Raw genomic sequence first — 25,593 nt, 5'->3', positions numbered from 1 at the left:
GCGCCAACGTAACGTTAACGTCTGGATTCAGGTGTGTTTTCGGCATTCCTGCTTCAAGCTTTTAGATTACATGAACCCTATGTGCAAGTATAATCTTGGCCAAATGAGTGTCAGGGTCATGCAGGTAGCCGGGGAAAGAGCGATCACGAAGAGCATGAGATGAAATGCGGGGGAAGTGCCGACCCGAATGTTCAAGGATCTGGATATTATCATAAAGTATCCGCTGTATATGCCGTGCTCTTTGCCGCGTTTTGTTCTACCAAGGATCCGAAAGCGAAACAATTGCATACCATTCAATCGTGCAGGTCATCAGCATGATCTCGTGAAGTCGTCAGCACATCGCCTTTAGCAGCGGTTGTGTGACCCGACAAAAGTATCCTAGGAAGCTAGTAGATTGTCTTGCATGAGCCATTCTTACGTTTCTATATTTCAACAGCCCGTTCCTATGTATTTCAAAATTCTTCGTTCCTGTCAACTCCATGGCATTAAACGAGAAACGCGTCGTTGTGCAAAGCACCGCCTCGAATGACTTCAACATGGACAAAAAAGATGCCGATAACAGAATTCAACCCATTGACATCGATCGTGGATTCATCGTGAACACAGATCTCGAGCGTCGAATTCTACGAAAGTGTGACTTCAAACTTCTGCCGCCCCTCATGGTCCTTCTCATTGTTACGTACATTGATCGGACGAACATTGCCAATGCCAAAATCGAAGGCATGACGACAGAATTGAACATGAAGCATAATGACTACAACATATCTTTGTGGATTCTAAACATCCCATATATTTGTCTCGCGCTGCCAAGTAACATGCTCATGAAGACGGGGTTCGCCAGACCAGCTATTTACTTGTCTGGCCTGATGTTTTGTTGGTGTGAGTATCCCACCTGCCCAAGAATACTCAAACTGATGGTTTCAAGCATTGTGTACCATTGGCTTGGGACTCACTAGATCTTACAAAGGCGTACTTGTGTGTCGATTCTTGATGGGTTGCTTTGAGGCTGGTTTTATCCCTGGTGAGTGACAGCGACCTCGGCTTAGCAGAGTATACTGACCTGTATAGGGTGCGCATATCTGATTGGCAGGTACTATAAACGGCGAGATTTCACAGTCAGGTATGCACTGTTCTTCAGCGCGATAGGCTTAGCTGGAGCATTCGGCGGGGTAAGGCCAAAAGTCCATTCCACGTAACAAGTAACTCAACCGAATAATAGCTTCTCGCATACGCAATCGGACATATGAAAGGAGTTGGAGGATTCTCGAGCTGGCGGTGGATCTTCCTCATTGAGGGCTTCATGACTGTTGTCGCAACCGGCATTGGGATTTTCTGCATCCCTGACTACCCTGAGAATTCGATTTTCTTGGAAGCAGACGAGAAAGGGTATTTGCTTGATATGCTCAGGGTAAGAACATGAAGGCATTCAATGACCATCACTCACGGTGCCTAGATCGATGCCGGCCCCTCTCGGCCCGACCACTACAATCCACTCGTTATGAAGGAATGTCTCTTTGATCCAAAGATCTGGCTTGCGTATTCCATCTACCCTCAAATAGAAGGCTCTTGCTAACAATTCCTAGAATGCTCTGTTACTTCGCTGCTGATACATCGGCATCATCAATCGTCTCCTTCCAACCCACTATCCTCAAAGGACTCGGCTATTCTAGTGCGCAAGCCCAAGTCCACACGATACCAGTCTACCTCGTCGCTTTGGTTCTCTCGTTAATTACATCTTATTGCTCCGGAAAACTGCGGAATCGATATGGCTTCCTGGTCCTCGGATCCGTGCTTGGAATTGCCGGCTGGAAAATTGAGCTCGCGGTCCCCATCCGTTGGATCGGCGCTCGTTACTTCGGTCTATTTGCCATCACAGCTTGCGCGTACATCCAAATGCCAATCCTAGTGGTATGGCTGTCGAACAACATGGGCGGTAATGCCAAAGCTGCGTTTGCGACGGGATTCATGATCGGGCTTGGGAACTACGGAAATCTGATATCGAGTAATGTCTTCATCACAGAACAGACTCCTAGATTCCAGACAGGATTTGGTGCTGGTCTTGCTGTAACTGTTGTTGGTCTTGCATCTTCGACGATCATGGAGATTGTCATGTTTGTGAAGAATAGAAGGAGAGCTGCGGGGAAAGAGGACAGGAAACTTGATGCTGCTCATGAGATTTTGGGAGACCTTGGAGACGACCATCCGGATTTTAGATATTTTCTCTGATGCAATGAGACTAAGGAAGAATGCAGTTTGGAATGAGCGAAAATCTGTGTCTACCGGGTATCTTGTATCGCGCTATTATTGTTACAAAATCATTAAATGTTCTGAAATGTGCTGTACATTTTATACATCCGATGAGCCTCCAATCGTAGAGTCAAAAAAGTAAAAGCCCGATGAATGATGTGCATCAAGAACCCCTCCCCCGCAATCTCCTCCCCGAGATGGCGGGGTGATCAGCCAGAATGCTCACCCCTGAGTCGCCAGACCTTAGCGAGTTCCAGAGCATCTTGTGCAACCCCACACCCAGACACCTCACTTCTTTGTGACCTTTTTTCCTTTATTTCACTGTTACTTATTGTATATCACAATTTGACCGACATGCCAATATGACTTCAGTAGCAAGCTCCAACGAACTAATATCAATCGCCATCATCGGCGCCGGAATCGCGGGAATAACACTCGCCATTGCCCTCTCAAAACACAATCCCAGTCTACACCTCACAATCTACGAATCTCGACCCGGATTCTCAGAAATCGGCGCGGGTGTAGGTAAGTCTTGCTCCCTTCATCTCTATCTCATCTCCACTCCAAATATGAACTTCTTCTGACAGCAACCAGGATTCGGACCAAATGCCATCCAAGCAATGACCTTGATCTCCCCAGATTTAACAGCAGCACACAACCGCGTCGCAACACCCAACGCCAGCCCAGAAAAAGCACACATCTGGTTCGACGTTCGACACGGTACTGGTCCTCACGCCGGCGAATTAATAGCTGAGATCGAGACGAAAGGCGGATTCGTACATTGTGGGGCCTCGAGGTCTCAGTTTTTGGATGAGATTGTTGCTTTGATTCCAAAGTCTGTGAAGACTGAATTTAGGAAGAAAGTTGTTGATGTTTATGAAGATGAGGGAAGTGGGAAAATGAAGGTAAAGTTTCATGATGGGATGGAGATTGAGGCTGACGGGGTGGTGGGCTGTGATGGGATTCGATCTGCTTGTCGGAAGATTATGCTTGGATCCGGAGATGAGAGCGCGAATGCTGTTTACAGTGGGAAATATGCTTATAGAAAAGTCGTAGACATGGAGAAAGCAGTTGAAGTTGCGGGGAAACTGGTTGAGAATAGACAAGTGTATGTGGGGCATGGAGGACATCTGTTAATGTTTCCAATCCGAGGCGGTAAGGGACTGAATATTGTTGCTTTTGTAGATGCGAAAGGCAAACCGTGGATAGACCGGCAATGGGTTGTGCCTGCGAGTAGAGAAGATGTTCTGCAAGATTACAAGGGCTGGGGTAAGATACCAACTGCTTTATTAGAGGTATGTCCCTCGAGGTCGAAAATTTGGCCAATGCAACTAATGCGTACAGTTGATTGACGAACCCGATAAATGGGCGCTGTTCGATCATCTTCCAGCTCCAACATACGTCAAGGGAAATTTCTGCTTGATTGGAGATGCAGCCCATGCAACAACTCCTCATTCAGGCTCGGGAGCAGGATTTGCGGTCGAAGATGCTCAATTGTTGTCAGGGCTTCTCACACTAGAATTTATCAAGTCACGCCGGGACATTGGGTATGCTTTCAAAGCTTATGATGCCATAAGACGGCCAAGATCGCAAAAACTAGTTACAAATTCGAGACAGAATGGGAGAACGCTGGAGCTGCAGGATGATGACGGTGAGCTGCTGGACTACGAACGTTTGGCGGGTAGGATGGAGGAGAATATGGAATGGGCATGGGAGGTCGATCTTGGTGCAATGCTCGACGAAGCCAAGAAACTTGTCAAGAATTATGAAAGCATAAACGGCGTTCCATGAGCTGTAATTCGAGGAATTTTGGACAGGCAAGTAATTTGGACCAAACCCGTGATACAGGAAACAAGAGAGCAATTGTGCTATTCTAGAAATGTATTGCCCCACAAGCCCGGTGGCATTCTTCTCTTGCGGTCTGAATTTTGTGGTTATTTTTCAAGGGCTTGAAGCTTGAGGCACACAAGTCCGTACATTCAGAGATTGATTGCCGAAGTTGGCAGGGAACTCAAGAAATGATGAGCTCAAGAGTCATCGGGTGTCGTGTGCGGTTGGAGATGAGCGTTCAGAGCACATATAAAATCGAATAGGAGAGGATTAATCTTCATTCTGCCGGGGCCGAGAGATGAACTCAACAAATGAAAGCGTAATGTCACAAGAGAGGGTACGAATCAACGAGCAGAGCCTTGAATGAGTGGAGAAAGTTTTGAGCACTTGCTCTTGGACCTATGCATTCCAAATTGGATGCATAATGATGCAGAAAGGAAGCAAGAATGAGTACCTATACAATTGATTTATAAAGCCCAAGCTCAACCTTGTGTATCCGCTCCAACATGCGCACATGGAAGCTGGCAATCATATCTGCTCTTCGTCTTCTCATCATGAATAGAGAAATTACAAACTAATACCTTACGCAGTTCAGGACAAGAGCGACAGCCTTCAGCTCGGGAAAATGCCAACCTGGGTCTAGCTCCGCCTCAGTGGGATCCGGTTTTCCTTCTCTTGTATGTTTTCGGTGGATCCGTAATCTATGGAGTGTTAAGTCCTTGTGAAACGTTTCATGAAGCAATTGTTTGGCTTTCTCAAGAGCTTTCCACTCGCCAACCATCGCTGCCTCTTCTGATATGGGAACCAGTTCGAATGGTCTCGTTATTGGAGGCAGTTTATCAGTGTCACAGAAATACAAGAGGATTTTGTCGTAGTGTATATCCTTGGGTTTCCCATGTTGCCAAAACATAATCTTCTCCAAGGGATCCTTGGGCGAGTATCCATATTCCGAATTAAAGTAGACGTTGATTGCGCAAGACGACGCCGGGACAGCCTCGAACATTTCCCATGCAACATGCTTTGGAATAACACCCATAGGGCAAATTCGATCCAAAACAGGGTTGCGCATGATGGACGAATTGCTGAATTTGCAATTATTACCATACCTGGATCCTCCTCTTTCCATGTTCCGGAACTCGGGTTGGAACTTGTCGCTTGTAGCTGCCCTTGATTCTTTGTTCGCAAGAAGGACACCGGGAAAAGGTTGCTGGGAAATGAATTTGAAATGGAGGATTTCACTGTCATCAATTTCCTTCTCGACCCAGATATCGAGATTCCTGGGCGTGGAACCTGCTCGATCCCATATCATGTTCCGGATCTCAAGAGGTAGTCGCGGAAACGGTGTGAAGGTGTGTGAGGTCGCCATGTCCCCTCTCGCGATCTGGAGATTGGATTGAGTCGTGTTCGCTGCTGCTAGGCAGAACAAGATGAGGAAGCAAAAGCGTTGATATCTGCTGTAGGAATTCTACAAGAATATGTTAGCATGTTTCATGACGTGATCGTCTGCACGACTTACCGTTGAAATCTTCTCTCGGGAGAGTGTTGATGTGTTGTATTTGGGATGAAAGTGTCGATACCTAGGTAGGTAACCAGGCTTGAAGTTCGGAGCTTGCTTTGCCCCGCGTGTGCACGTGCTACTCAAACGCGCCAAAGTGACTCGAACATCCGAACATCAACAAACAAACGTCATTGAGAGGAAGACGGCGTTGAGTACAAGCAGTGCTCGTCTATGACATATACACAATTCGAATGCTATAATGGCGTATCACTTTGCAAGAAGTGCATGATCTTGTAGTTAAAGTCTCAATTGGGGTGGATGTAAGGATCGCAATCCCAAATTGGACCCGAGACAAGTTGACCAAGACCAAAATTTGTACAAAGAAACGATGCATCCACTCGAAGACTTTGGTAGCCCACATAATCGTATCACCGTTGTATAGGAAAAGTTGTTGACCTTCTACCTTGTCACTACAAAGCGCTTACAACCAATACAGATAGGCAGCTGCATGCATCCATCATGGTATTCAATTCACCCGCCCCCAATAACACTGACCCTCCTGCTGGCGGCCGAGTCTAGCCAGCACCAGATGTACAATCATGACCAAGCCTCTCTTCCAGACAAATAATACTCCGTACGCCCCTCGAACAATTCTTGAATTTGAAGAAGCTGATGCTTCAACGCTGAATGCTACTCAAACAAGTACCCAAACACCTTATGACTCGCTGGTACGTTCCCGGACCTTCGTTGACTTTTTTGCTGTACCAATATGTGTGTTGTGTACCTGGGATGGTTAGCAAAGTTCGCCAATGCAATGATCAAACATACCTTTGTAGCAAATTTCAGACTGGTAAGAGTCTCACTGAGATGAGCCTCAAGGGGGCTCGCCATCACGAACATTAGTGTCTTTGAGTTACCACCGAGGGAGTATTGTAGAAGATATGTCAACTATTTGGTCAGTATGATGCACCGGCGGGAATTGGATTGTTTACCTTTGAGTTCCTGTATGGAATATGAGCACCCTCCTTGCCTTGACCTAAAGCACCGATGACATCTCCTAAACAGCTTAAACTCTTGTTGATGTTCTGCGTCTCCTTCATTCTATCTCCTTCTGCGCCTGATGATTTCAGTCTCTCGGATCCAGCGAGATCGACAAGATTCAGGGTGCCTTCGGAGGTTTCGTTGGTGGTGCTGTTCCGGCCTACGAGCTTCAGGATAAATACTGAGTGCGAGCGTGATGATCGTTCGTTAGACTTGGTTGCCGCGACGCTTCGGTTGTTTGCAGCTTGCTTCAGGATCATCTCGACTGTATTGGGTGAGTCGAGCGTCACCGTCTTCAAGCCTGTGACGGTAGTTTGCTTCTTCTGCTCGTCGTGGCGTATTTCGTGCTTCTTTTTGTCAAAGTCTTTCGAGCTACCGAGCAGATCGTGAATCTCCTCATTGTAGACCTCCACGAAGCTTCCTTCCATTGTATAAGTCCAACCTTTGTCCTTGAGGTTTGTTGCTGTCTCATAGATTTGATGTGTGGCTCGAGGTATCATGCCGTCGGCAGAAGACATTGTGTGTGTCTTTCCGGATCCAGTCTGACCGTAACAGAATATACATACATTATACCCATCAAGCGCACTCTGAACAAGCTGTGAAATTTCCTCAAAGACTTCTTGATTTTGACTTTCAGGTCCGAAAACACGGTCGAATGTGAAAGAGTGAGTCTTTCTGGTGATGTTGCCAAGACTACTCTTTTCCTCTTTGCCAAGGATCTCGAGTTCTTTGCTTTCTTTTTCGGTATCTGGGAATTTCAACTTGGCCGCATCTCCCTCAGTGGTGTCGAAGACTGGTCGTACTCTGCACATAACACGGATGTTGCCTTTCAATTCTTGAACTTGGTTGAACAGGATACGGCGAAGAGACTCTTCCTTGATCAACTTCTGCTTCGACACTTCAGCCGAACGCACGGCATCCTGTAGCCTGGATTCCATTTCGGCAAAGCTGTCGGATTGTGCTTTGCTTCCAGATTCGAGGAAATGGATGCGAGCGCGAAGACTTGCCACTGTGCTTTCGAGGCTCTGAATGGTGGATGAACTCTCGACGCCAGTCATCTGGAAGGTTTCCTTCAGCGCCGAGAGATCTCTTTGGGCATTGCCTTTTAGAATTTGTTCTCGGTCCAGTTCTCCTCTGACATCTTCTAACTCGCCTCTCATGTTTTGAATCTCCCGATCCTTCTTCTGTAAAGCCAAGTCAAGACTCTGACTTTCTGTTGTGATGCGAGACTCGAGTTCCTGGACCTCGCGAAGTCTGCGAATGCGCTCATCCTCAAGCTTGGAGTCATTCCGTCGCTGAAGTTCACGGATCCTGTCCTCCATTTCGGTAGCTGCACGGCGTTCCAGTTCTCGGAGCTCCTCTCGGTGTAGACGTAGTAGACGTTCGACCTCGTCTGCATTGTCCCTTCGCAGCTGATCAATCTCATTCCGGTGCTCGCGCTTCATATCGTCCATCACTATCCGAGTGGTTCTGATATTATCCTCTAGGCTAGTGGTAGTGGTCAGTAGCCTCTCTTGGAGCATATTTGTCTTTTGCCTCATAGCATCCAAGTCACTTTCTAGTGTCTTGTTCTCTGATGATATTTGGGTTCGAAGAACCTCTAGCTCGGCGACTGTAGAAAAGTCAGTACGAATGCCACAGTGAAATTCTAAGCGACATACTTCGAGTTTTGTATATGGATACAGCTTCTTCAAGGCCACTTCGCTCTAGATTGGTTCCAGCGAGTGTATCCTTCATCCTAGAATACATGGCTTCCACGTCTTCGAGCCGTCCACGAACGTCCCAAGCTACAAATGGAACAACGTCAGCAACAATATTAGAATCTTTTGTCAAGAATGAATTTTTCTGAGGGGATGGCTTGGCATTTCGCCGCGGGGTAGGAGTAGGAGTAGGAGTAGCGTTCACTGCCTCCACCTTGGAAGGCACAGGAATTTGAGATGGTGTGTTCGGAGGTACTCCTCCTGGCGCCTCGTAAAGCACTAGTGCTCGTTCTCCGCTATTGAGTCTCATATTTCTCAAGCCTGTACTGATAGACGGCTTATGAGATACGGATGGATGGGACGGTGTTCTGGCTTTTGAGCATATCGCTTGATGCTCTTGTGTTCCGCTAGACTTGACACTTCCATTAATTGACAGCTTACCCATAGCTGAAGCGAGGGATGAGTCTCGGCCACGAGCCATAGACTGCATAGAATTCAATGAGGACATGGATTGAGGTGCTCTGAGTCTTGTCTTTGGAATTGCAGGTAATGCAGGTATAGAAGTCACTGGTGACGTACCCTTACGCTTCCCTTGTGATGGAATATCTTCGTCGTCGTCCGAGTAGTTCTCCATGGAGGTAGTTGGGCGAGATTTCGGCATGGCCAGAGTTGGACGTGTTGTTGTAGATTGGCTGAAAGCCATTGAGGTCTGTGATCGACTGCCATAAGAAGTAGCTGGACGGCCGGCAGGACCGACGCTGCTTGCGAAGCTTCCATTCGATGTATTGCGAGAGGATACGGATGGCGTTCGTGTTGAGGAGGATATCGATGATGTGTAGGACTGGGTTCGCCCGTGCATTGGCTTCTATCGGGTGAGTTAGCAAGAGCCTAGGACGAACTGTGTAGGATCATTGTGGCTTGAATCACAGTCTGAGGAGGCCGCGGACGTTGTAGGCGTGACCTCAGCCCGTTTGTCGAAGCTATTCTTGGAGAACGAGGGACAGGTTGATGTGCTCGTGCAGGCCGAATGAAATCGCGAGCAGACTTGGGAGATTCGAGCTGCCAGAGCTTTTGCTTTTCCATGATAGAGAGGTGTTGTGATATCTAGGATTTATAGGAAGATGCTTACACCACTAGCTCCGACAAGAGATGTTGCTTTCACGAATGTCCTTGGGCCTGGCGTGGCAGCTGCGACGGATCTTGGTTCTCCTGCCCTTTCCGCAAGCGTCTTCCTTTTGGGTTCAGGTTCATAGTCTGCAGTTTCCATCAGCTCCATCCACAATCATTCAACCAAGAACCACATACTTGACGAGCCGAGTTTATGCTTCAGACTCCCTGGTGGAGGCATCCTCGAGACTTGTTTGGATCGTGCATTGTTTTCTGATTCTGAAATCTCTGATAGACCTTTTCCAGGAGAAGCTATTTGAGTAGGAGGTCGTAGTCGTGAAACTCGTGTACTCTGATAATAGAGTCGAATCGTCAGTATGAGAAGAAAGAGAGACATCAATACGAGCATACCGAGTTCTCCTCCGCGTGTTCCATTTTGAACCTCAACGGTAGCAATTGCTACATACGTAGACAGGCAATTGCATGCATAAACAGATGAATTTTCGAGAAGTATTGAGCAACAGCCAGTCGCGTTGTTTAGCAATAGGTAGAAGAGACAAGATGATGCTTGAAGTGACGATCGAGTTTGTGTTTACTTTCGCGGTTGTTGATATTCGGCCTCAGGCCGGGAGGAGCAGCTGCGGCAACCAAAGATGCTAGCCCCATTTAGGCTAAATGTCAGACAACCCCTGCTTCTTTCACAAGCCAACTCAGCTCCGCAGAGAAGATGACCGAATGTACAAAATTCCAGACGAGCAGACGGACATCGATGCAACTCCAATGTTCTGACATCCCATATATTTGTCTGCCACCTGAATTCTTCTCTGCCATTTCAACTCGCAGTCCTCGAGGCCATGCGACGATAGGCACCATTTCTCTGTTTCTGGCTACCGTTTCTCGAGCTTGAGACCTTCGCGCGCAATACATTCGTGATGGAGAAGTACTCGCAGTTTCGTGATCGCGGTTTGTACCTCCAACACGTCATGAGATCAACACATGGATCCATGCTGATGCACGAACTGTAGGATCTGGAATAGCTCCCTTCTTCCCGATATCCTCGACGCCTGCAGGAATCTATCTACCTGTCCACATATTCCTCTTTCTTTTCAAATTACCATTCTTCGTTACCGTTGCGACGACTTACTTTCTGTTCCTACAATGGTTTCCTCTGGGTTCGCTATTCAAGAAAGCTATACTATGGATGATATTGGGCATACCGGGCATATGGTGGATTGATCTGCAGATTGATGGAGTCAAGAAAGGCTCATTAGCAAAAAAGCATGAGGGCAGGATACCTCAGCCATCAAGCATTATCGCATCCTCCTTTACCTCACCGATCGACTCATTATATCTTGCTGCCATCTTCGATCCTATCTTTACAGTCTCGTATCCTCATACACGCCAAGTTCGACGCATATCCTTGCTTGGAGCAATTCTACGAGCTCTGTCAAGCCCACAAGACCAACCACCCAAGAGTGCGAAGCTCACGGATTTGAAGACGTTGCTTGTGGAGAACCCGCAAAGAGTTGTGGTTGTTTTCCCCGAATGTACGACGACGAATGGAAAAGGGATACTCCCTTTCAGTCCAAGTCTTCTCACAACTCCTGCCCAGACGAAGATCTTCCCCATCAGTCTGAGATATAGTCCTCCGGATATTACCACCCCAGTTCCACGTCACTACTGGTCATTCATATGGAACCTCCTTTCACAACCAACCCATTGTATCAAAGTCCGGATAGCAGAAGTTGTCTACAACACTTCGAAACCAACAGATCACGCGACTGAGAAGAAGGATCGATATTTGACCAATTTTCTTGATACACTTGGAGAAGATTCAGCTATGACAAGTAGTACAGACACTCTAACAAGTTTGAGTGATCAACCAGCAGAAGTAAACCCGGAAGAGAAACGAATTCTTGATAAGGTGGGGGAAGCGCTAGCACGTTTAGGGAGAGTCAAGAGAGTGGGCTTGACTGTGAAGGACAAGGCCGCATTTGTGGAGGCATGGTCGAAGAAGAGGCGATAGATAAGGATGGATTATGATGGCGTTCAGGGCATTGGACTGACGATCGGTCAGGGAGTCGGGAAAGCGATAGCATCTTCTGCAATGCATTCATGCAGAATTGAATTCAAAGTCTGTTCAGTATCGAGTTATCTCATTTCTTTCAGATTTTCGTGTGTGCTATGCTTCTCCTCACCCTGAGTAAATACATCGCCTTCGAATTTTTGACCATATACACGAAACGGGTGGAAGCTGAATGCAAAATGCAGCATCATGAGCAAGTTGTAGGAAGAATCCAGGCGAAATGATCACTCCCAATGTCCGAATTAACTTCGTTGATATCTACAATTTGATGTTTCTCCTCTAGCGAGACATTAATCATCGTACGTTCTTTCACAGGACGGTGGACACTCCAGACCTTGAGAATGTTTGGAATTGAGTGACAGTACATCTTCTCATAAGCACTTCACGCATTCTCTTTCCCACCAGACTCCTCACTCCCAGCACCTACCGCCTCTCCACCACCATCGCCAACCACGACCGCCTCCTCTCCGCCTTGCTTCCCTCCAAATAGCTCAACCTCGTCCCCAAAGACCCTCGCACACTCCTCTAAACTCAATCCCCTCGTATCGGGAAACCACCTTAGTATAACCCCCGCTGCCAGCGCACTGGGAATAATAAAACATAAATAATACTTCCACCCGATGTTCTTCAACGCAGTAGGAGCAGCTTGAAGCCAAATGATATTAAGCAGCGCTATGCCCGAGACGCCTAACGAAAGGCCTTTGGCGCGCAGGTGGAAGGGGAAGATTTCGCCTAGGTAGGAGAGTTGGACGTTGTTCATCCATTCGTAGCATGCTACGTAGACTACAGAGATTCGATTAGATGAGGGAGTTATTGGCAGAGGGAGGGGTAGACTTGCGGAAAATCATAGCAACAGCCGCCTTCAACGCATCTTTATTCTCTCCCGGTCCAACCTTATCCCTCGCCACCAGCACAGTTTCCGTAATCAGTATACAAACACAACCAATCATGCCACCAGCCATCATTTTCGGCCGACTAACCCGATCAACGACAAACATCGACAGGAAACTCGACACAAAAGCCACGGTAACCCAGCAAGCGGCGAGCATGAGTTGGGTACTAAGTCCATAACCAAGACCACCATAGATCTGCGGTCCAAAAACTGCACCCCAAGTCAGTCAACTTCCACATAAAACTCGAGAAGGGCGACGAACTATTAATAACCAAAATCCCCGAAAACTGAATAAAGCTCGTCGTCCCAAATGCTACCGCACTCCTGACCCTATAACTCTTCTTCCCCCACAACATCGCATACCAACTAGTCTCCAACCCCTTCTCCCTCTCCAACTGCAGCGTAATCTGCCGCATCTCGATCTTCGCTTCTTCCGGCTCGTGCAGTTTCAGCAGTACCTTCTCGGCGTCGGTGATACGGTTGTTTTTGACGAGCCAGCGAGGAGATTCGGGCAGGAAGGGCATGATGGAGATTAGAATGATGGGAGGGAGGCATTGGAGGGCAAGCATGGGGCGCCATTGGTTGTTGGAGGAGGGGTGGTAGAAGTAAAAGCCGTAGGAGCCCCAGGAAGCGAACATGTAGCCGAGGAGGAGCATTAAGCCCTAGATTTGTGAGCTTAGATGAAGTATGGTGGGAACGGGGAACTTACCATGAGCGTGATGAAAGCGCCGCGGTTGCGGGGTGGGACTACCTCGTTCACCCAGATAGGAACTGCAGCTAAGAGCGAGAAAGCACTTCGAAGGAGTCAGAACGAGTCTTCGCGGATGTATTGGGGAGGCTCATACCCAGCACCAGCCATGAAACGGAAGAAGATGAATTCTCCTATATTGGTTGAACCAGCGAGGAACGCTCCTGAAACCAGGGTATACGTTGAGCACTTTTCCTTGTTAGTAATGCCTAATTTGTACAACATTTGAGTACTTGCATAGACAACTGCCCATTTTCGACCCCATTTATCGGCGACATATGGCACCGTGTAGCAGGCTAGGAAGCCACCTGTCGAGTACAAACCCTGTAGAATCAGCATTTTCCACACGACCTGGAGAGGGTGAAGAACGTACAGTAATAGTTGAGATGAGAGCCGTTGCATGCTTTCTTGTCGCAAGCCGGTAATATTCGACAAAAGAAGGTTGAGCTACATATGTTAGCCGAGAACCGTACCTAGATGTAGGGAGTTACCAAGTGTTGGTCCAATAATGGCAGTCGAATACCCATAGCTCAGAGCTCCCAGAGACATCGCTATCACCATAATTACATTATACAAGTTGAACTGGCGTTTGTTCTCAACATGCTTGCCAGCAACTTCATCTAAGGTCTTCATCTTGAAAGCTTGAAATCACTAGAGTAACGATATAACAAGGGATATCCTGAACTGCATATGTAGGGAATAATGCCGGACTCTTATGAAATTCTTGCCTTTTGACCAGAGAATTCAAGATAGCCTCCGACCCACCACACTGGAGACGTTACCCAGACCAATTTGGATAATGCTGCTTGCTTCCATCACGTGGAGTGTGGAGCGAGCTGCTCGACACCATATTCGGTCAGTAATGGTACGGAAACAACCATCCAGTGCAGTACAATAGGATTCTGACTGCGTCTGGGAAACGTTTGACGTTTCCGGGGAACCCGCAATATGATGAAGCAGCGGCCGCAGCTGATGTGAGATATCAGTATTTGCAGAACTGGTAGGGCCATAGGCTATGTTTGTGGGAAACGGATACCCGGACTGTCTGTTTTTGATGTCGGGAATTCCATCGTTGCCTGTCAAGTATGCGATACTCGGTGTCAGGAGCGGACACTCCAACGCCCTCATGAGCGAAGACTCGAGACGTCAACGACGAATCTATCAGTAATTCAAAGACAACAGTTCTAACAATCAAGCCACTCGAGCTGGAGGGTCTCAAGACCACGAAATAACTTTCGATCGCTCGAGTGAAGCAGTGTCATAGTAGCTAAAGAGGAATAGCGAAGTAGGGGTTAGGGGTTGCAATGTCCGAATGTGGGTTCATCATTAACTTTTGTCATGGCCCTCCTGGTCCTGGTCGTTGTCCTAGTCCTCTTCCTGTGCGACGTGCAACAAAACTTTTGGGGGCCAAGGTGAATTCATGTTCAAACCCCAGCACTTGGTTGACGTTTGTTGGACGTGAAACAAAATCAGAGGGGTTACTGGATATCGAGAGACTTTGCATTGAGCCTGCGATGCTCACAACATGATTTGCTGATTTTGTAGATGTAACCTCAATGTTTCTCTCGACCTAAAGCACAAGATAATGTTGCAAAAGATCGGGATCGCGTGACCTACTCATGAGTGTTGTTTCATGCTCTCCGTCGTGTCTTGTCCCTGCTATCTCACTGCATCACAAATGATTCAAGTCCATGTAACACCTGCCCACACAGCGCAAAGAGCATGCAATTGGAGCTTATAGATCATCTCGATTCAAAGTGGAGGCTACATGATGACCGAGTTGTTTGCCTTACGAACATGTGCATCCTTTCTTCGCTGTCCGACCCTTTCAAGTAGCTCATCGAGACTCTCGACAAGGACAACTTCGACGAAAACAGTGGCATCTCTATCACGCTTGATGTGGAAGAGAGCTGAGTCGGAACGAACAGCTTCTGTCATCTGCCTCTCAATGATACGACAAGACTCCTGCTTCAAGCTCTGCAATGTGTCCAGGTTCTTTTCCGCAGTCGATCCGAGAAAGGGGAAGAACGGTTTTCTGTCCACCAACACAAAAAGCACCTGAAGTCCTGGAACATCAAGTAGTATACTGCCAGTTCCACCGTTCCACACATCCATCGTGACAGCCATATATTTGAGTCGTTCATCAAGCCTGTATTCGTGTCTGCGGTACGGCATGGAATTGCAGATGGAGGTCCCGTCGCATGCATACGGTTCTTCTCCGTGCTCAAGAACAACTACATCACTCTCGGGTGCCCAATATGTTCTCTTTCCAACCTCTTGTAGCCCCTCGTCGTATGGGCAGTCGCCGAATTCGGGATCCGCGAAATGATTCGCCCTCCAGCTCCAAGCATTCTTGGCCTCGGCACTGAAACCCAAAGAGTAGTGCTCTAACGCTGCGGCACGAGAGTCGTGACAAGTGTAGAGAAGTGGTGGAATTGCCAGCTCCGTAGCGAATATATGTTTGCGACAATCGAATGGCACATCCTCCCAGGCTTGTCTAGGGTTCGAAAGCGAGAAGTGGATGTCTTGGCTCCAACCTGCCACTGCAAAATTCCACTACAGCCAATCAATACCAGGTTTTCTCTTGGGAGTTTGAGCCAGAGAAGATCGAATGCTCCTCATGAACGCGAACCACAGCTAGCTAGGATAGGCGCAAAGGGTTTGCTACTTACAATGTCTCGACGGAGCTCAAGGGGCAGAAGCGCAAATTGGGGGAAGTCCTGAAGCATATTGAAGTTGTTGGAGGCTTTGAGGCTGCTGATATTTAGTGATGTGATGTTCGTAGGTAGTGCACCAGTGAGGGATGAGCTGCTTAGTAAGCCAGCGCGGGGTTCGTGGTATCTTGTCTAGACGACAACTCGTCGTTCTGCACCTCAACAGCGACGTCAGTATCCGCTTGATGGTGAGAAGTTTCTGGTTGTTAGTAGTGGCTGCACTCTAAATTTATACTTAAAGTTTCATGAAGGATCAAACATGGTTGTCAACACACGCTGAGGTGTACATTCTGCTAGTACGACTCTAATGCACTGCCTAGATCAGCAGGGACAGGCTACAATTGTTTGTTGAGCCGAAAAGAAGTTGTTGCATTTAGTTTAGTCAGAATGAATAGCGATTCAAATTTTACGTCGCTGTAAGTAGAAAATTGAGCTTTTCTTTTTATCTAGTTCTTTTCTTCTTACTATGAGGTTGTTCCTATCACATCCTTTGGACCTGCATCTAGCATGTTGTATTAGTGCTTTCTGCCTTTCACGCAAGGATGGAAAGTCCTTGTTGGGATTTCGGTGCTCCATGCCTTTCATGACACTTTGTGCTTCTTTAAAGTGTACGGGCAGGAAAGATGTATTTGAACTGAGTTTCTTTCCTACGGCAGCGTCTTGAATAGCTTAGTGTATCTCCTCATCGTGACCATTAGTGTCATCGAAATGGCAACCTCCAATGCACTCACTACTGCTATTTCCAATCAAGACACCTCTACCGCTGCTGACATTGCACAGCCTCTGGAGACCTTCACGCTCTTCCCGGGCCTTCCGATCGAGCTTCGCCGCCAAATTTGGCAGCACGCCCTCCCTCCGGCCACTCGTCTTATCCCACTTCGACTGAAATACAAAGCGCCCTCGGAAAATGAGCCAGAGGCTGAAGATGGGTCGCAATATAGCTTCGTTCATGGAGTCCGTGGAGAACAGGTTGGATACCGTATGTGGGTTCGTGCAAAGGACCTCGCACTACTTGAAGTCTGTCGAGAGGCAAGGGCTGAATATCTAATGGCGAACTCAAACATACTGCCTGGAATCTCGAAAAGAAAGATTTATTACCCCGACGCAGCCATCATTTACATCCAGAATTGGTACAGTCAAGCTGTCTACGACTATACAGAGGCGGCTAAAGATTACGTCAAAGAAGGCGGTACTTCGCCGGGTTGGTTCTCTGGTGTAAAGCGATTAGCAGTACCCAACTACAGCATATCCGTTCGTTCACGCTCTGACAGGACTCGACGGTACCGTCTCGAGCAGGGAGAGGCGAATATTAGACAACTCTTTAGCGGCCTGAAGGAACTGATTGGCATCTCTATCAGTTCTGCTGATGGCGAATCTATGGCCCCAAGAGACTGTATGCGGAGCAGAATGCAAGCATCGAACGATCATAGAGCAGAAAATGACCCGAGCTACGTGGTACCAAAGTTGACTTTACTAGAACACATTTTGGGAAGTGGTTTGGAGAGATGGAGCGATTGTTCTTGATTTCCACAGGAATGACATGAGAGAAGGAGTGGGCGAGCGAAGTATGTCAGTGGCCCAAGAACTGTAAGAATAGGAACAGAGCATGGAATCGCAGTACCGAATCATCATTGTGGATTGGATTCTGGTAATAGGCTATGAGTATTTCTCTCAGCTAAGGATAGAATAGTCCGAACTTCCCCACACTACTTCACCTGACTAAGAATGGTTCAATTGTACATATTGAGTTGGGTTGGCTTAATGCGCAGGATTAAACGTAGTATGTCCGCGAGTGTCAGACATCAAGGCTATATGTTCGTTTGGCCTAGAGGGTAATACTACCAAGGGCTTCAGTAATCTAATTCAACATTGAACTTGCACACTACCAGAACAATTCACAATGTCGAGACCTCTCACAATAAACTTGTCTTTCCTTGGATCCCGTTGCGAAGCTATCAACGCAGCGCAGGTTTTGCACTCTCGCATTGTCCAGAGCATAAATTGTCTTTCTAGGGGCAGTTTGGCGAAGCTTCCAATTACTCCATAGAAGTCTTTGAACAATTGACTACTAACATCTCTTACCGTCCACATCACAATTCAAGACATTCTTCCTTTCAGGAACGTTGGCGCGAAACGCGGAGGTCTTTTACCAACTCCCAAGATGTTTCCGCAGCAAGCAATCGAGAAGCACAAAGGTCGAATAGCCTCTGCAAAGTGGGGAGCATTTCCTCCCACTCCTAAAGTCGCGAAGGCCAAAGGTATTGTCAGTACCAAGCTAGTTCAAGAAAGAAGACTCCCGCCATGAAAAAGGTCCTCGAGATGGCCATTGCGCAAAGTCAGAAGATTCAGACCGAAATGCCTTCTCCGAAGACCACGAAGCCTCTTGTTGAATTTACGCTCTTCGCAAAGTTACCACCTGAGTTGCGCCGTATTGTGTGGTAAGCTCTTTCAAATCCTACGTTAGTTTTCATTCTCAACAAGGTGATTGAGCTCTCGCATTTCTTTGATCATAGACAGCTTTTTCAATGCTAACTCGCTCTGCAGGAAGTTCGCCCTACCATCAGCCGTCGAGTTATGCCTCTTGCAATCTTCGGGTGGCACTTTGAACAGTCACCAACCTTACATTACCGCTTTGATCTCTGTCACAATGCACGCAATCACAAGATATTCCGCGGTAATACTGCGAAGTCTGCTGCTGCGAAAGATGTTGCCATGCTTTTTATCTGTCGAGAGTCTCGATTCGAATACTTGAGCTCAAAACCGAAGTTCCTACCTGGTGGACAGCGCCCAGAGGGGAAGATCTAATACAATCCGAAGGAAACCAGTATCTACGTCGTTAATAGGCCCCACTTCCGCCCAAATCCGGATGAGCTCTCGATTCCTAGCCCACAAGCCTTTCCGCATCGTAGCTGGAGCGAGGGCATAGAAATCCTCGCCATAAGAGGCAATACCTTGCTACCTGCTCCAAAGAATTATAATTACAGGCTTGGCCACGACGGAATGGTTGAATACATGTGGACTTTCAAGTGTCTTTAGAAGTGGATGGCGGTTACGGACCCAAGTGGATCGAGCCTTCGTCAGTGGTATCATGCATATTGTCTTCTCCAGTATCGCCACCAGCTTAGACATGTCAAGCAAAAGTTTTGATTCTACAAGGCTTCTGTACACCCACAGTACCCTATTCCAGAGCTTATTCATATGGACTTGACACCTGTCCAAGATCGCGTCGGTATACCTGGCACTGTTAACGATGTTGTAGACGGCGAGAATATAGCACAGTTTTGGGCAACGCACGAATCACGAGTTCGAACGTTGTTATGAGTGGGGAGGAAGACTCGGTTTCTGTGTTACGTACTTAATTGATAGGTCCTTGGATGGTGGATAGCACAAGATGAACAGTAACGAATGACAATCACTTCTATCCAACTTTTTGATTATCTCTGATTGTGGGTATTACTAGTTTGTAACACTACATCTGCTAAAATGTGCACTTTTAACTTGTTGCCAACCTTCATTTGATTTTACCAAAGAAGAAGCAATTATTTGTCACTGGTCCAATTTGAGCTAATTTCTCAGACACAAGGATATCTCATTCTTAAGCGTAACAGCTCCCATCTAACTCCGAGCATTTCAGTACCAACATTTCTCCAGGTCAATTCGATCCCGGTAGCCAACGGCTCTTAGCTGCTCAAGTCGCCCGATCAGGAGAGTCTTGGCTTTTTCATCACATGTGCAGTTTGCGCCTCCTCCCTTGCTTCTTCTTCCAACCAACCTTTCACCGCACCTGACAGCTCTTTGATGGCCGTAGTATTGTCCGCAACCAATTTCTTCACATCTTGCATGTCTTTAATGGTCGCAGTATTGTCCTCAATCGATTTCATTACACCTGGCATCTTTTTGATGATCGCAGTGCTGTTCTCGAGCTGCTTCAAGGGCGTGTCAGGTTTCTTAACAGCAAATTCGTCATCATCAGACTCTTCGTTCTCAAACTCTTCGTCCTCGTCCGAACCAATTTCGTCTGCGACCACCTTAGCAACAGCATCTTTCCATTCCGGGCTTGATGTAAAGGCTCGATTCGAATATGTCCACCTCTGATTGCCATCTTCTCTAGTCTCAGATGGCTGGTCGCTGTTGGATAGAGTTCCTGCCGCTGCCTCTCGCCATTTTTTCACAACCGCTTCAAGCCTCGCATGTTCTTCCATATTGCTGTCAAGACTGACTCTGACTTCCTCCTGCTCACTTGGATCCTTGAGCCTGAGGACTTGGCGACGCAATCTCCTAGCACACATCCAGCAAGAAATACCGGTATGCAAGTTCTTGCACACGTATTCTTCGTAGCATTCTCGTTGGAGGAGGGAGGGATAACAATTGTGTTCGTGCTTTTCGCTATGGCCGCAGTGGTGGACATGTAGCCAGGTGACGCACATTGTTATTGATATTGATATCGTATCGGTGTTGATGGTTGTTATCGATGTTGATAATTGCTGTCGATGCTGATAATTACTGTCGATGTGCTTTTGTTTAGTTGAAAGACTTGAGGAATGATCTGATCAATGGATATCGTGGACGCTCTTGCCATATCTCTCGAAGCGCATTGAAGGAAGGAGCATCCTGAACGATCTCGATCGACCCGCCAGTTCTATGAAAACCGAAGAAACAATTGGCGTCAAAGCAAAGGTGACATGGGCGTTCAAAGTTGAGTCGATTTTCTTTGAACGAGTGAATTTAAAAATCTAGATGGTCGTAGTTGAAAATCTCGCAAAGTTAACTTTCTCCGGCCTCAACACCGCAATCTTCGCAAATCTTGAGAGGAGTCTTTGTTCAATCTTTCTGCTGGCTTCTTAAAACATCACGTTAAGAATGCCTTCTCGCGATTTGCTTCTTCGTTCCCAATCAGCAATGGAGTCCCCACAAAATCTCAACATCGAAATCCCCATCGAACAACAACAACCCTCCCTCGCCACGAAGCCCACCATGAGCAGCTTACCAGCTCATTCTGGCAGTGTTGATCAACCTTCAACCCAACCTTCAATGCCCCTCAAGAAGCACACGATCCCAATTGGCGACAACATCTGTCTCATCCCCCGCCTCATCAAGTACCTCCAGCGCAAATACGGCACCAACTTCAAATTTGGACCTGTCACTTTCGGAGGAGGAGAGTCTACTATCGAGATCAAGGTCCCAGAAGCATCCGTCGGTACAGAGATATGGGAGTACGCTCGCCACGAAGTTCAAGTTCATGCTCTGGGAAAGCACAAAGGTTCGGGATTTGGAAAGAAGGGAGGCAAAAGTGAGAAGTCCAAGTTCACTATGTCATCCAAACCGGTATTTGGAAATATGGAGTGGACTTATGGAAAGTCTGGGAGCAAAAAGTTTGTCGACACAAAGACGGGTGAAGTGATCTTTGAAGTTCCCAAGGCGTCTGCTCCTGTTCGACTTAGACCTGCTTGAAGGGTGTTTCAGTGATTTCGTCAATTGAGGACCTCGGGGATGATAATGAATGGACAGTGGTAGCTGGAGGGTGCGAATGTTATTGTAGGCTAGGCATATTGGAATTGCTTCGGGTTCTCGTACAAAAGATTTTCGTGGATATTGACTCATTGCCCTCAACAGAATGAATCAAACAGATTGAGCCAACCACTTCGGAAAATAAAGTGCTTGCATTTACGTGTATCTAAAAAGCTACCCTGAACCTTCAACTCGATCGACATCTCTCCATACCTTCCAAGACAACCAATCAATCCCAAGCTCTGCCCCCGCGCCAACGATTTATACAGCAATAACTTATATTTTCCCAATAAATTGGTTTCTAAATCATCACAATCCTCCCGGGTATCTGTTTGGGACCAGAATATTGGCACTACGGCCCTGAATTCAAAGAACACAATCTTAGCCTCATCCTCCTCGTCCTCGTTAGCTAATTTAAGACTATAAAGATGATGAACCCGTGCTAAGGTACATATAAGCAAGGCGAACGGAATGATCGTAATTCGAGATGAGGATTTTCTTATGTATGTCCCTGAAATATTGACAGACGAGGGGGTTGAGTACATCTTTCCAGATTCGAGAGACAAGAAAGAAGAGGAGAATGCCCAAGGAGATGGCGAGGAGGAAGTCTTGTGTAAGCATGGTCTTACGTCTTTTTAGTCTTCTGCGTCGATAATCTGGAAGCCATTGCGGTGCGCCAGACTGTTATTGCTTTTGCACCCTGAGGCTAAGTTATTCAACATATTGCTCCATGTTTATACCGCGTTATTCACAAGGCTGGCAAATCCTTGTAGTATAAATAGACAGCGGACCGGCCTCTTCACCACCCAGCCTCTCTTCAAAACTCAACCTACACTTTCAACCAAACAGTTCGCCAAGATGCCCCTACAAATCCTCATCACACCACCAGATCCTATACAAGAGACTCGCGACCAGCCTTTCCACACCCACGACGTTGGAGGAAAAATGCTCCCAGAAAACATCACCACGCTACCAGATCATATCAAGGAGCCTCGCGGACAGCTTCCCAACACCCAGGACATTGCCGAAGAGATGCTCCCAGAAAACATCACCACGCAACCCGATCTTGCCAAAAAGCCTCGCAAACAATTTCCCTACACCTACGACGTTGGAGAACGCCCTTGCGTAGAAAAGGAGCGAACGTTGAGGAAACTGCGTGAGCGTTTCGGCAAGGGTAATTTTGAATTCAAAATTCGCCTGGGCAAGTATATCATCCAAGTCCCAAAGGAGCTATTGCCAGAAGTAATAGACGATATGTTCCGGAACGAGTACGTGTTTCTGCTTGAGCGCATTGATGGGCACAAAATATCTATGTGAGAAAGGATCAAGTACGAGAGCTGCTTCTATTTACAATTTGCATTGGAAAGAAGTTCACGGGAAGGGGAGGATCGAAGTTGAAAATTGTCATCTCATTGCTCTTCATGCCCAGTGCACGCCTTGAATCATATCCGCCACCAGGTGATAATTTACAATCACCAATCACACACCCCCTTTTTCAACGTCCATATAAGCCCCCTCCCAGTTTCCTACCCCAAAGTTTCCAAACCTAGACCCAATCTCCCAGCAATGGCCCCTCTATTACATCAAGATCTCGGTCCCCTTGTCTTAATCAATGAACATGAAACTGAACGCAAAATGCACGAACGCTTCGGTGTAGACGAAAACGGCAAAGAAAACTACAAAATTCAAATCCGAAGAGACCACTGGATCATCTGGGTCCCCGAGATCTTTAAACTAAAGGAGGCTGAGGAGATTTTCGCAGACGTGGCAACTGAGATGAAGAAGAGCATTGAGATTGAAGAGATGGAGAAACAGAAAAGGATGAAGGAATACTGGGGAGAAAAGAGAGAGAAGGTGGTAATTTGGTTTTATGTGCCAGTGGACTTCGGGCCCGACTTAAGCCCCTTTAAAGTTCTCTTTTGGGTACGGACATTGAGGATTTTTGAGGATTTTGTTGCATATCGCATAGAAGCATCATTTAAATTGTAGGGTGAGCGTTTTAAATGTAAATCTTATAGTTTGTAAAAGTCGGGTTTCGGATGAGGACATTGACAAACTCGATAAAATTCTTAGGACTTTAATTTTTAAAATCCCAGCACGAGTCGAACAATTCAAAGTTTATTCACAAACATTTCATTTCTACACTATACAGCCCCCGCAAAACCCCTAGCACCCCCCGGATAATCAAAATGGAGCTCCATCGCCCTCACCACCCGCACCACCCACACCCGACTTCCCAGCCCAGACCGCAAAACCAACCCCAAATCCCCCCAGAACCAGCACGACCGGCAGGGCGCACAGAAACACCCAGGCAACCCACACCCCGAACAGCACCAGCTCCCATCCCGCCTTCTTCTTCTTTGGCCGAATGCTGGCCAGGTCGAGGTGGGCCTCGAGCTCTGGAAGTACGTCCGCGACCAGGTCGCGCGGGACCGTCTGCATGTCGGCCGAGGGGTGGGATCCCCAGTGGTCCTTGATCCCACCCCACAGCTTGGTGCGGGCGACCTTGATGATGTGCCGGTCTAGAGCCGGACTTAACTTCTGCAGACGCACCATGATTTTGACGGACACGCAAAGCCCTCTGAAGGCCTTGCGGTGGAAGAAGCTGGCTGGTGGAAGTCCCAGCGCGTCACAGACTCTGTTGCCGTTCATGGCTCGGCAACCGGCCAATAGGAAGCCGCGGGAGAAAGGGGTCACCTCCTCCAACCAAGCGAGGTATTTATGGGCCCGGACTTGCGACATGGCGTAGATGTTCGTCTCGTAGATGAGCATTGACTCGAACGTAGTCTTGGCCCTCTCTGGGGAGTCGAAATGTTCGTCTGGAGCACCCATAAGGTAGGCGAGATATCGTACGAACGCAACATAGTCTTTGACCTCGTTCTCGGATGGGCGAATGCCGATACTGCGGAAGCTGTCCCAGATCGGAAGGCAGAACAAGTTGTTGAGCATATGAATGGTATCGAAGTGGTTAAAGGGGTATCCGTATCGAGTAACGGGCCAATATCCTTGGTCTGTTGCCGAGCGGTGCAAGATCCGGAACGAAATAATGGCTTGAAGCAAGCGGAGGCGAATCGTATTTTCAGGAGATGTAAGGTTGGTAATCGAGTTCGTGACCTGGATAATCCATGCGACTGTATCTAGGATACGGATCTGGAAGATTGATGGTTGAACATGGTCAATGCGAGCGAAGACTTGTTCGAGGCCTGGTGATGCCTGGTTTGTATGTTAGTTATCGAGCGTTGATAGAGTGGATGGAAACCTCTTACAGCATGTTCTCGGAGGAAAACTTGGAAGAGCAGAGCAATACAGTTTGCGGCTGCGTATTTGTTAAAAGACCTTTTGTCCTCGTTCCAATTGACTCCAGTCTACCCATTCAGGGATTGTCATGATCTCTGCCCTCAACTTAGAAAGTATCTCGTCCTTATTGCAATGCCGAGTAAGAAGGCCATAGGGATTGATCTGGGAATTGCCAAAGATACTCCACGTGACGGTTTGGTCGCCTCTGTAGGTAGACCATCAGCATCGAAATGTAAGAGGGAATTGTCTGAAGGAGTTATGTAACACTTACTTGTTGGTGGTAGTCTTATCTCCGACTTGCTTGTCAAACTCGCGGCTGAAAGTCCTAAGCTTCCTAACGACAGCAGCTGCAAGGCCATCAAACTCCATCTTCATCTTTCTCATCTCTGCTGCCGGTAGATGCTGTTGTGTTGGTATAAACGCATAGCCCCAGATCTCCTCAGCAGCTTGATTCTCTACATCCCCGCGCTCTGATCTGACCAGGATAACTGGGCCTTCGTTATTGTCTGCCATGTTGCTGTACTATGAAATCGAGTCGAAGTTTGAAACCGTGAGTTGTGGACGTGAGTGGAGAATTTGCTGAGTACTGCGCTCGCACAATAGTGTGATTCGAATTCTGATTGTTGAGTTGAAGGTGTCGAGAGGAGATGAAGATTCCAAAACCGAAACTGCTTGTAAACGAAGATAGCCTCGTGCGCAACTTTGTAAACAGTCGACTATAGCCTCGTGCGGCCGCACACGAGTAGCTAGTGTTCTTTGAATAGCAGTTTCGGTGCCAACCAAGAGCAGCTCGTTTGAGGAATTAAAAAACCTTTTATCGTGTTCAATCCTGTGCCTCCCGCAAGCACCACGACTTCCACAAATAAAGCCTCTTTTGCTCAGAGCTATCTTGGTTAGTAAGTCTTCCTCTTACTGGACTTGTGGC

At 47.4% G+C, this 25,593-nt stretch overlaps 12 protein-coding genes across 12 annotated transcripts; 7 read left to right on the top strand and 5 right to left on the bottom strand.

Moving 5' to 3' along the window:
• Positions 1 to 536: 536 nt before the first annotated feature.
• LY89DRAFT_695931 (MFS transporter) lies at positions 537 to 2,226 on the top strand (the record flags this gene model as incomplete). The annotated part of the gene is made up of 6 exons (XM_018216793.1): positions 537 to 879; positions 926 to 1,021; positions 1,069 to 1,169; positions 1,220 to 1,408; positions 1,454 to 1,536; positions 1,584 to 2,226. The coding sequence occupies 6 exons, from the start codon at positions 537 to 539 to the stop codon at positions 2,224 to 2,226; spliced, it is 1,455 nt and encodes a 484-aa protein (XP_018073727.1).
• A 382-nt stretch (positions 2,227 to 2,608) lies between these two features.
• Positions 2,609 to 4,089, top strand: LY89DRAFT_642392 (FAD/NAD(P)-binding domain-containing protein; the record flags this gene model as incomplete). The annotated part of the gene is made up of 3 exons (XM_018211747.1): positions 2,609 to 2,772; positions 2,842 to 3,542; positions 3,592 to 4,089. Coding segments are annotated over 3 exons (1,312 nt in total), but the record flags the coding sequence as incomplete, so codon positions are not given.
• A 1,831-nt stretch (positions 4,090 to 5,920) lies between these two features.
• On the bottom strand, positions 5,921 to 10,019 carry LY89DRAFT_706136 (kinesin-domain-containing protein). Its single transcript, XM_018217502.1, has 8 exons — positions 9,835 to 10,019; positions 9,622 to 9,775; positions 9,446 to 9,570; positions 8,896 to 9,181; positions 8,278 to 8,403; positions 6,568 to 8,228; positions 6,404 to 6,523; positions 5,921 to 6,359 (listed from the first exon to the last, which is right to left on the bottom strand). Exons 1-8 carry the CDS (start codon positions 9,856 to 9,858, stop codon positions 6,291 to 6,293), a joined length of 2,565 nt encoding a protein of 854 aa, XP_018073725.1. The 5' UTR covers positions 9,859 to 10,019; the 3' UTR covers positions 5,921 to 6,290.
• A 136-nt stretch (positions 10,020 to 10,155) lies between these two features.
• Positions 10,156 to 11,670, top strand: LY89DRAFT_489231 (uncharacterized protein). The gene is made up of 2 exons (XM_018207880.1): positions 10,156 to 10,386; positions 10,449 to 11,670. Exons 1-2 carry the CDS (start codon positions 10,356 to 10,358, stop codon positions 11,447 to 11,449), a joined length of 1,032 nt encoding a protein of 343 aa, XP_018073724.1. The 5' UTR covers positions 10,156 to 10,355; the 3' UTR covers positions 11,450 to 11,670.
• Positions 11,671 to 11,891: 221 nt separating this feature from the next.
• Positions 11,892 to 13,782, bottom strand: LY89DRAFT_706134 (general substrate transporter; the record flags this gene model as incomplete). The annotated part of the gene is made up of 7 exons (XM_018217501.1): positions 11,892 to 12,292; positions 12,348 to 12,611; positions 12,664 to 13,063; positions 13,111 to 13,195; positions 13,247 to 13,338; positions 13,393 to 13,500; positions 13,618 to 13,782. The coding sequence occupies 7 exons, from the start codon at positions 13,780 to 13,782 to the stop codon at positions 11,892 to 11,894; spliced, it is 1,515 nt and encodes a 504-aa protein (XP_018073723.1).
• A 1,131-nt stretch (positions 13,783 to 14,913) lies between these two features.
• LY89DRAFT_731767 (uncharacterized protein) lies at positions 14,914 to 15,878 on the bottom strand (the record flags this gene model as incomplete). The annotated part of the gene is made up of 2 exons (XM_018219613.1): positions 14,914 to 15,705; positions 15,822 to 15,878. 2 exons carry the CDS (start codon positions 15,876 to 15,878, stop codon positions 14,914 to 14,916), a joined length of 849 nt encoding a protein of 282 aa, XP_018073722.1.
• Positions 15,879 to 16,021: 143 nt separating this feature from the next.
• LY89DRAFT_489285 (uncharacterized protein) lies at positions 16,022 to 17,746 on the top strand. The gene is made up of 2 exons (XM_018207881.1): positions 16,022 to 16,279; positions 16,520 to 17,746. Exons 1-2 carry the CDS (start codon positions 16,251 to 16,253, stop codon positions 17,385 to 17,387), a joined length of 897 nt encoding a protein of 298 aa, XP_018073721.1. The 5' UTR covers positions 16,022 to 16,250; the 3' UTR covers positions 17,388 to 17,746.
• Positions 17,747 to 18,164: 418 nt separating this feature from the next.
• Positions 18,165 to 18,668, top strand: LY89DRAFT_667327 (uncharacterized protein; the record flags this gene model as incomplete). Its single annotated transcript, XM_018212970.1, has 2 exons — positions 18,165 to 18,296; positions 18,408 to 18,668. The coding sequence occupies 2 exons, from the start codon at positions 18,165 to 18,167 to the stop codon at positions 18,666 to 18,668; spliced, it is 393 nt and encodes a 130-aa protein (XP_018073720.1).
• An 896-nt stretch (positions 18,669 to 19,564) lies between these two features.
• LY89DRAFT_731765 (uncharacterized protein) lies at positions 19,565 to 20,290 on the bottom strand (the record flags this gene model as incomplete). Its single annotated transcript, XM_018219612.1, has 1 exon — positions 19,565 to 20,290. One exon carries the CDS (start codon positions 20,288 to 20,290, stop codon positions 19,565 to 19,567), a length of 726 nt encoding a protein of 241 aa, XP_018073719.1.
• Positions 20,291 to 20,723: 433 nt separating this feature from the next.
• Positions 20,724 to 21,314, top strand: LY89DRAFT_667325 (uncharacterized protein; the record flags this gene model as incomplete). The annotated part of the gene is made up of 1 exon (XM_018212969.1): positions 20,724 to 21,314. One exon carries the CDS (start codon positions 20,724 to 20,726, stop codon positions 21,312 to 21,314), a length of 591 nt encoding a protein of 196 aa, XP_018073718.1.
• A 756-nt stretch (positions 21,315 to 22,070) lies between these two features.
• Positions 22,071 to 23,360, top strand: LY89DRAFT_773691 (uncharacterized protein; the record flags this gene model as incomplete). Its single annotated transcript, XM_018221947.1, has 2 exons — positions 22,071 to 22,639; positions 22,883 to 23,360. Coding segments are annotated over 2 exons (1,047 nt in total), but the record flags the coding sequence as incomplete, so codon positions are not given.
• A 195-nt stretch (positions 23,361 to 23,555) lies between these two features.
• LY89DRAFT_716885 (uncharacterized protein) lies at positions 23,556 to 25,181 on the bottom strand (the record flags this gene model as incomplete). The annotated part of the gene is made up of 3 exons (XM_018218298.1): positions 23,556 to 24,584; positions 24,708 to 24,873; positions 24,940 to 25,181. The coding sequence occupies 3 exons, from the start codon at positions 25,179 to 25,181 to the stop codon at positions 23,556 to 23,558; spliced, it is 1,437 nt and encodes a 478-aa protein (XP_018073716.1).
• Positions 25,182 to 25,593: the final 412 nt, after the last annotated feature.

This window comes from Mollisia scopiformis (genome assembly GCF_001500285.1).
Source record: "Mollisia scopiformis unplaced genomic scaffold LY89scaffold_8, whole genome shotgun sequence".
Taxonomy (NCBI): domain Eukaryota; kingdom Fungi; phylum Ascomycota; class Leotiomycetes; order Helotiales; family Mollisiaceae; genus Mollisia; species Mollisia scopiformis.
The sequence above is the reverse complement of the archived record's forward strand: the minus strand, read 5'-3'. Positions and strand labels throughout refer to the sequence as shown.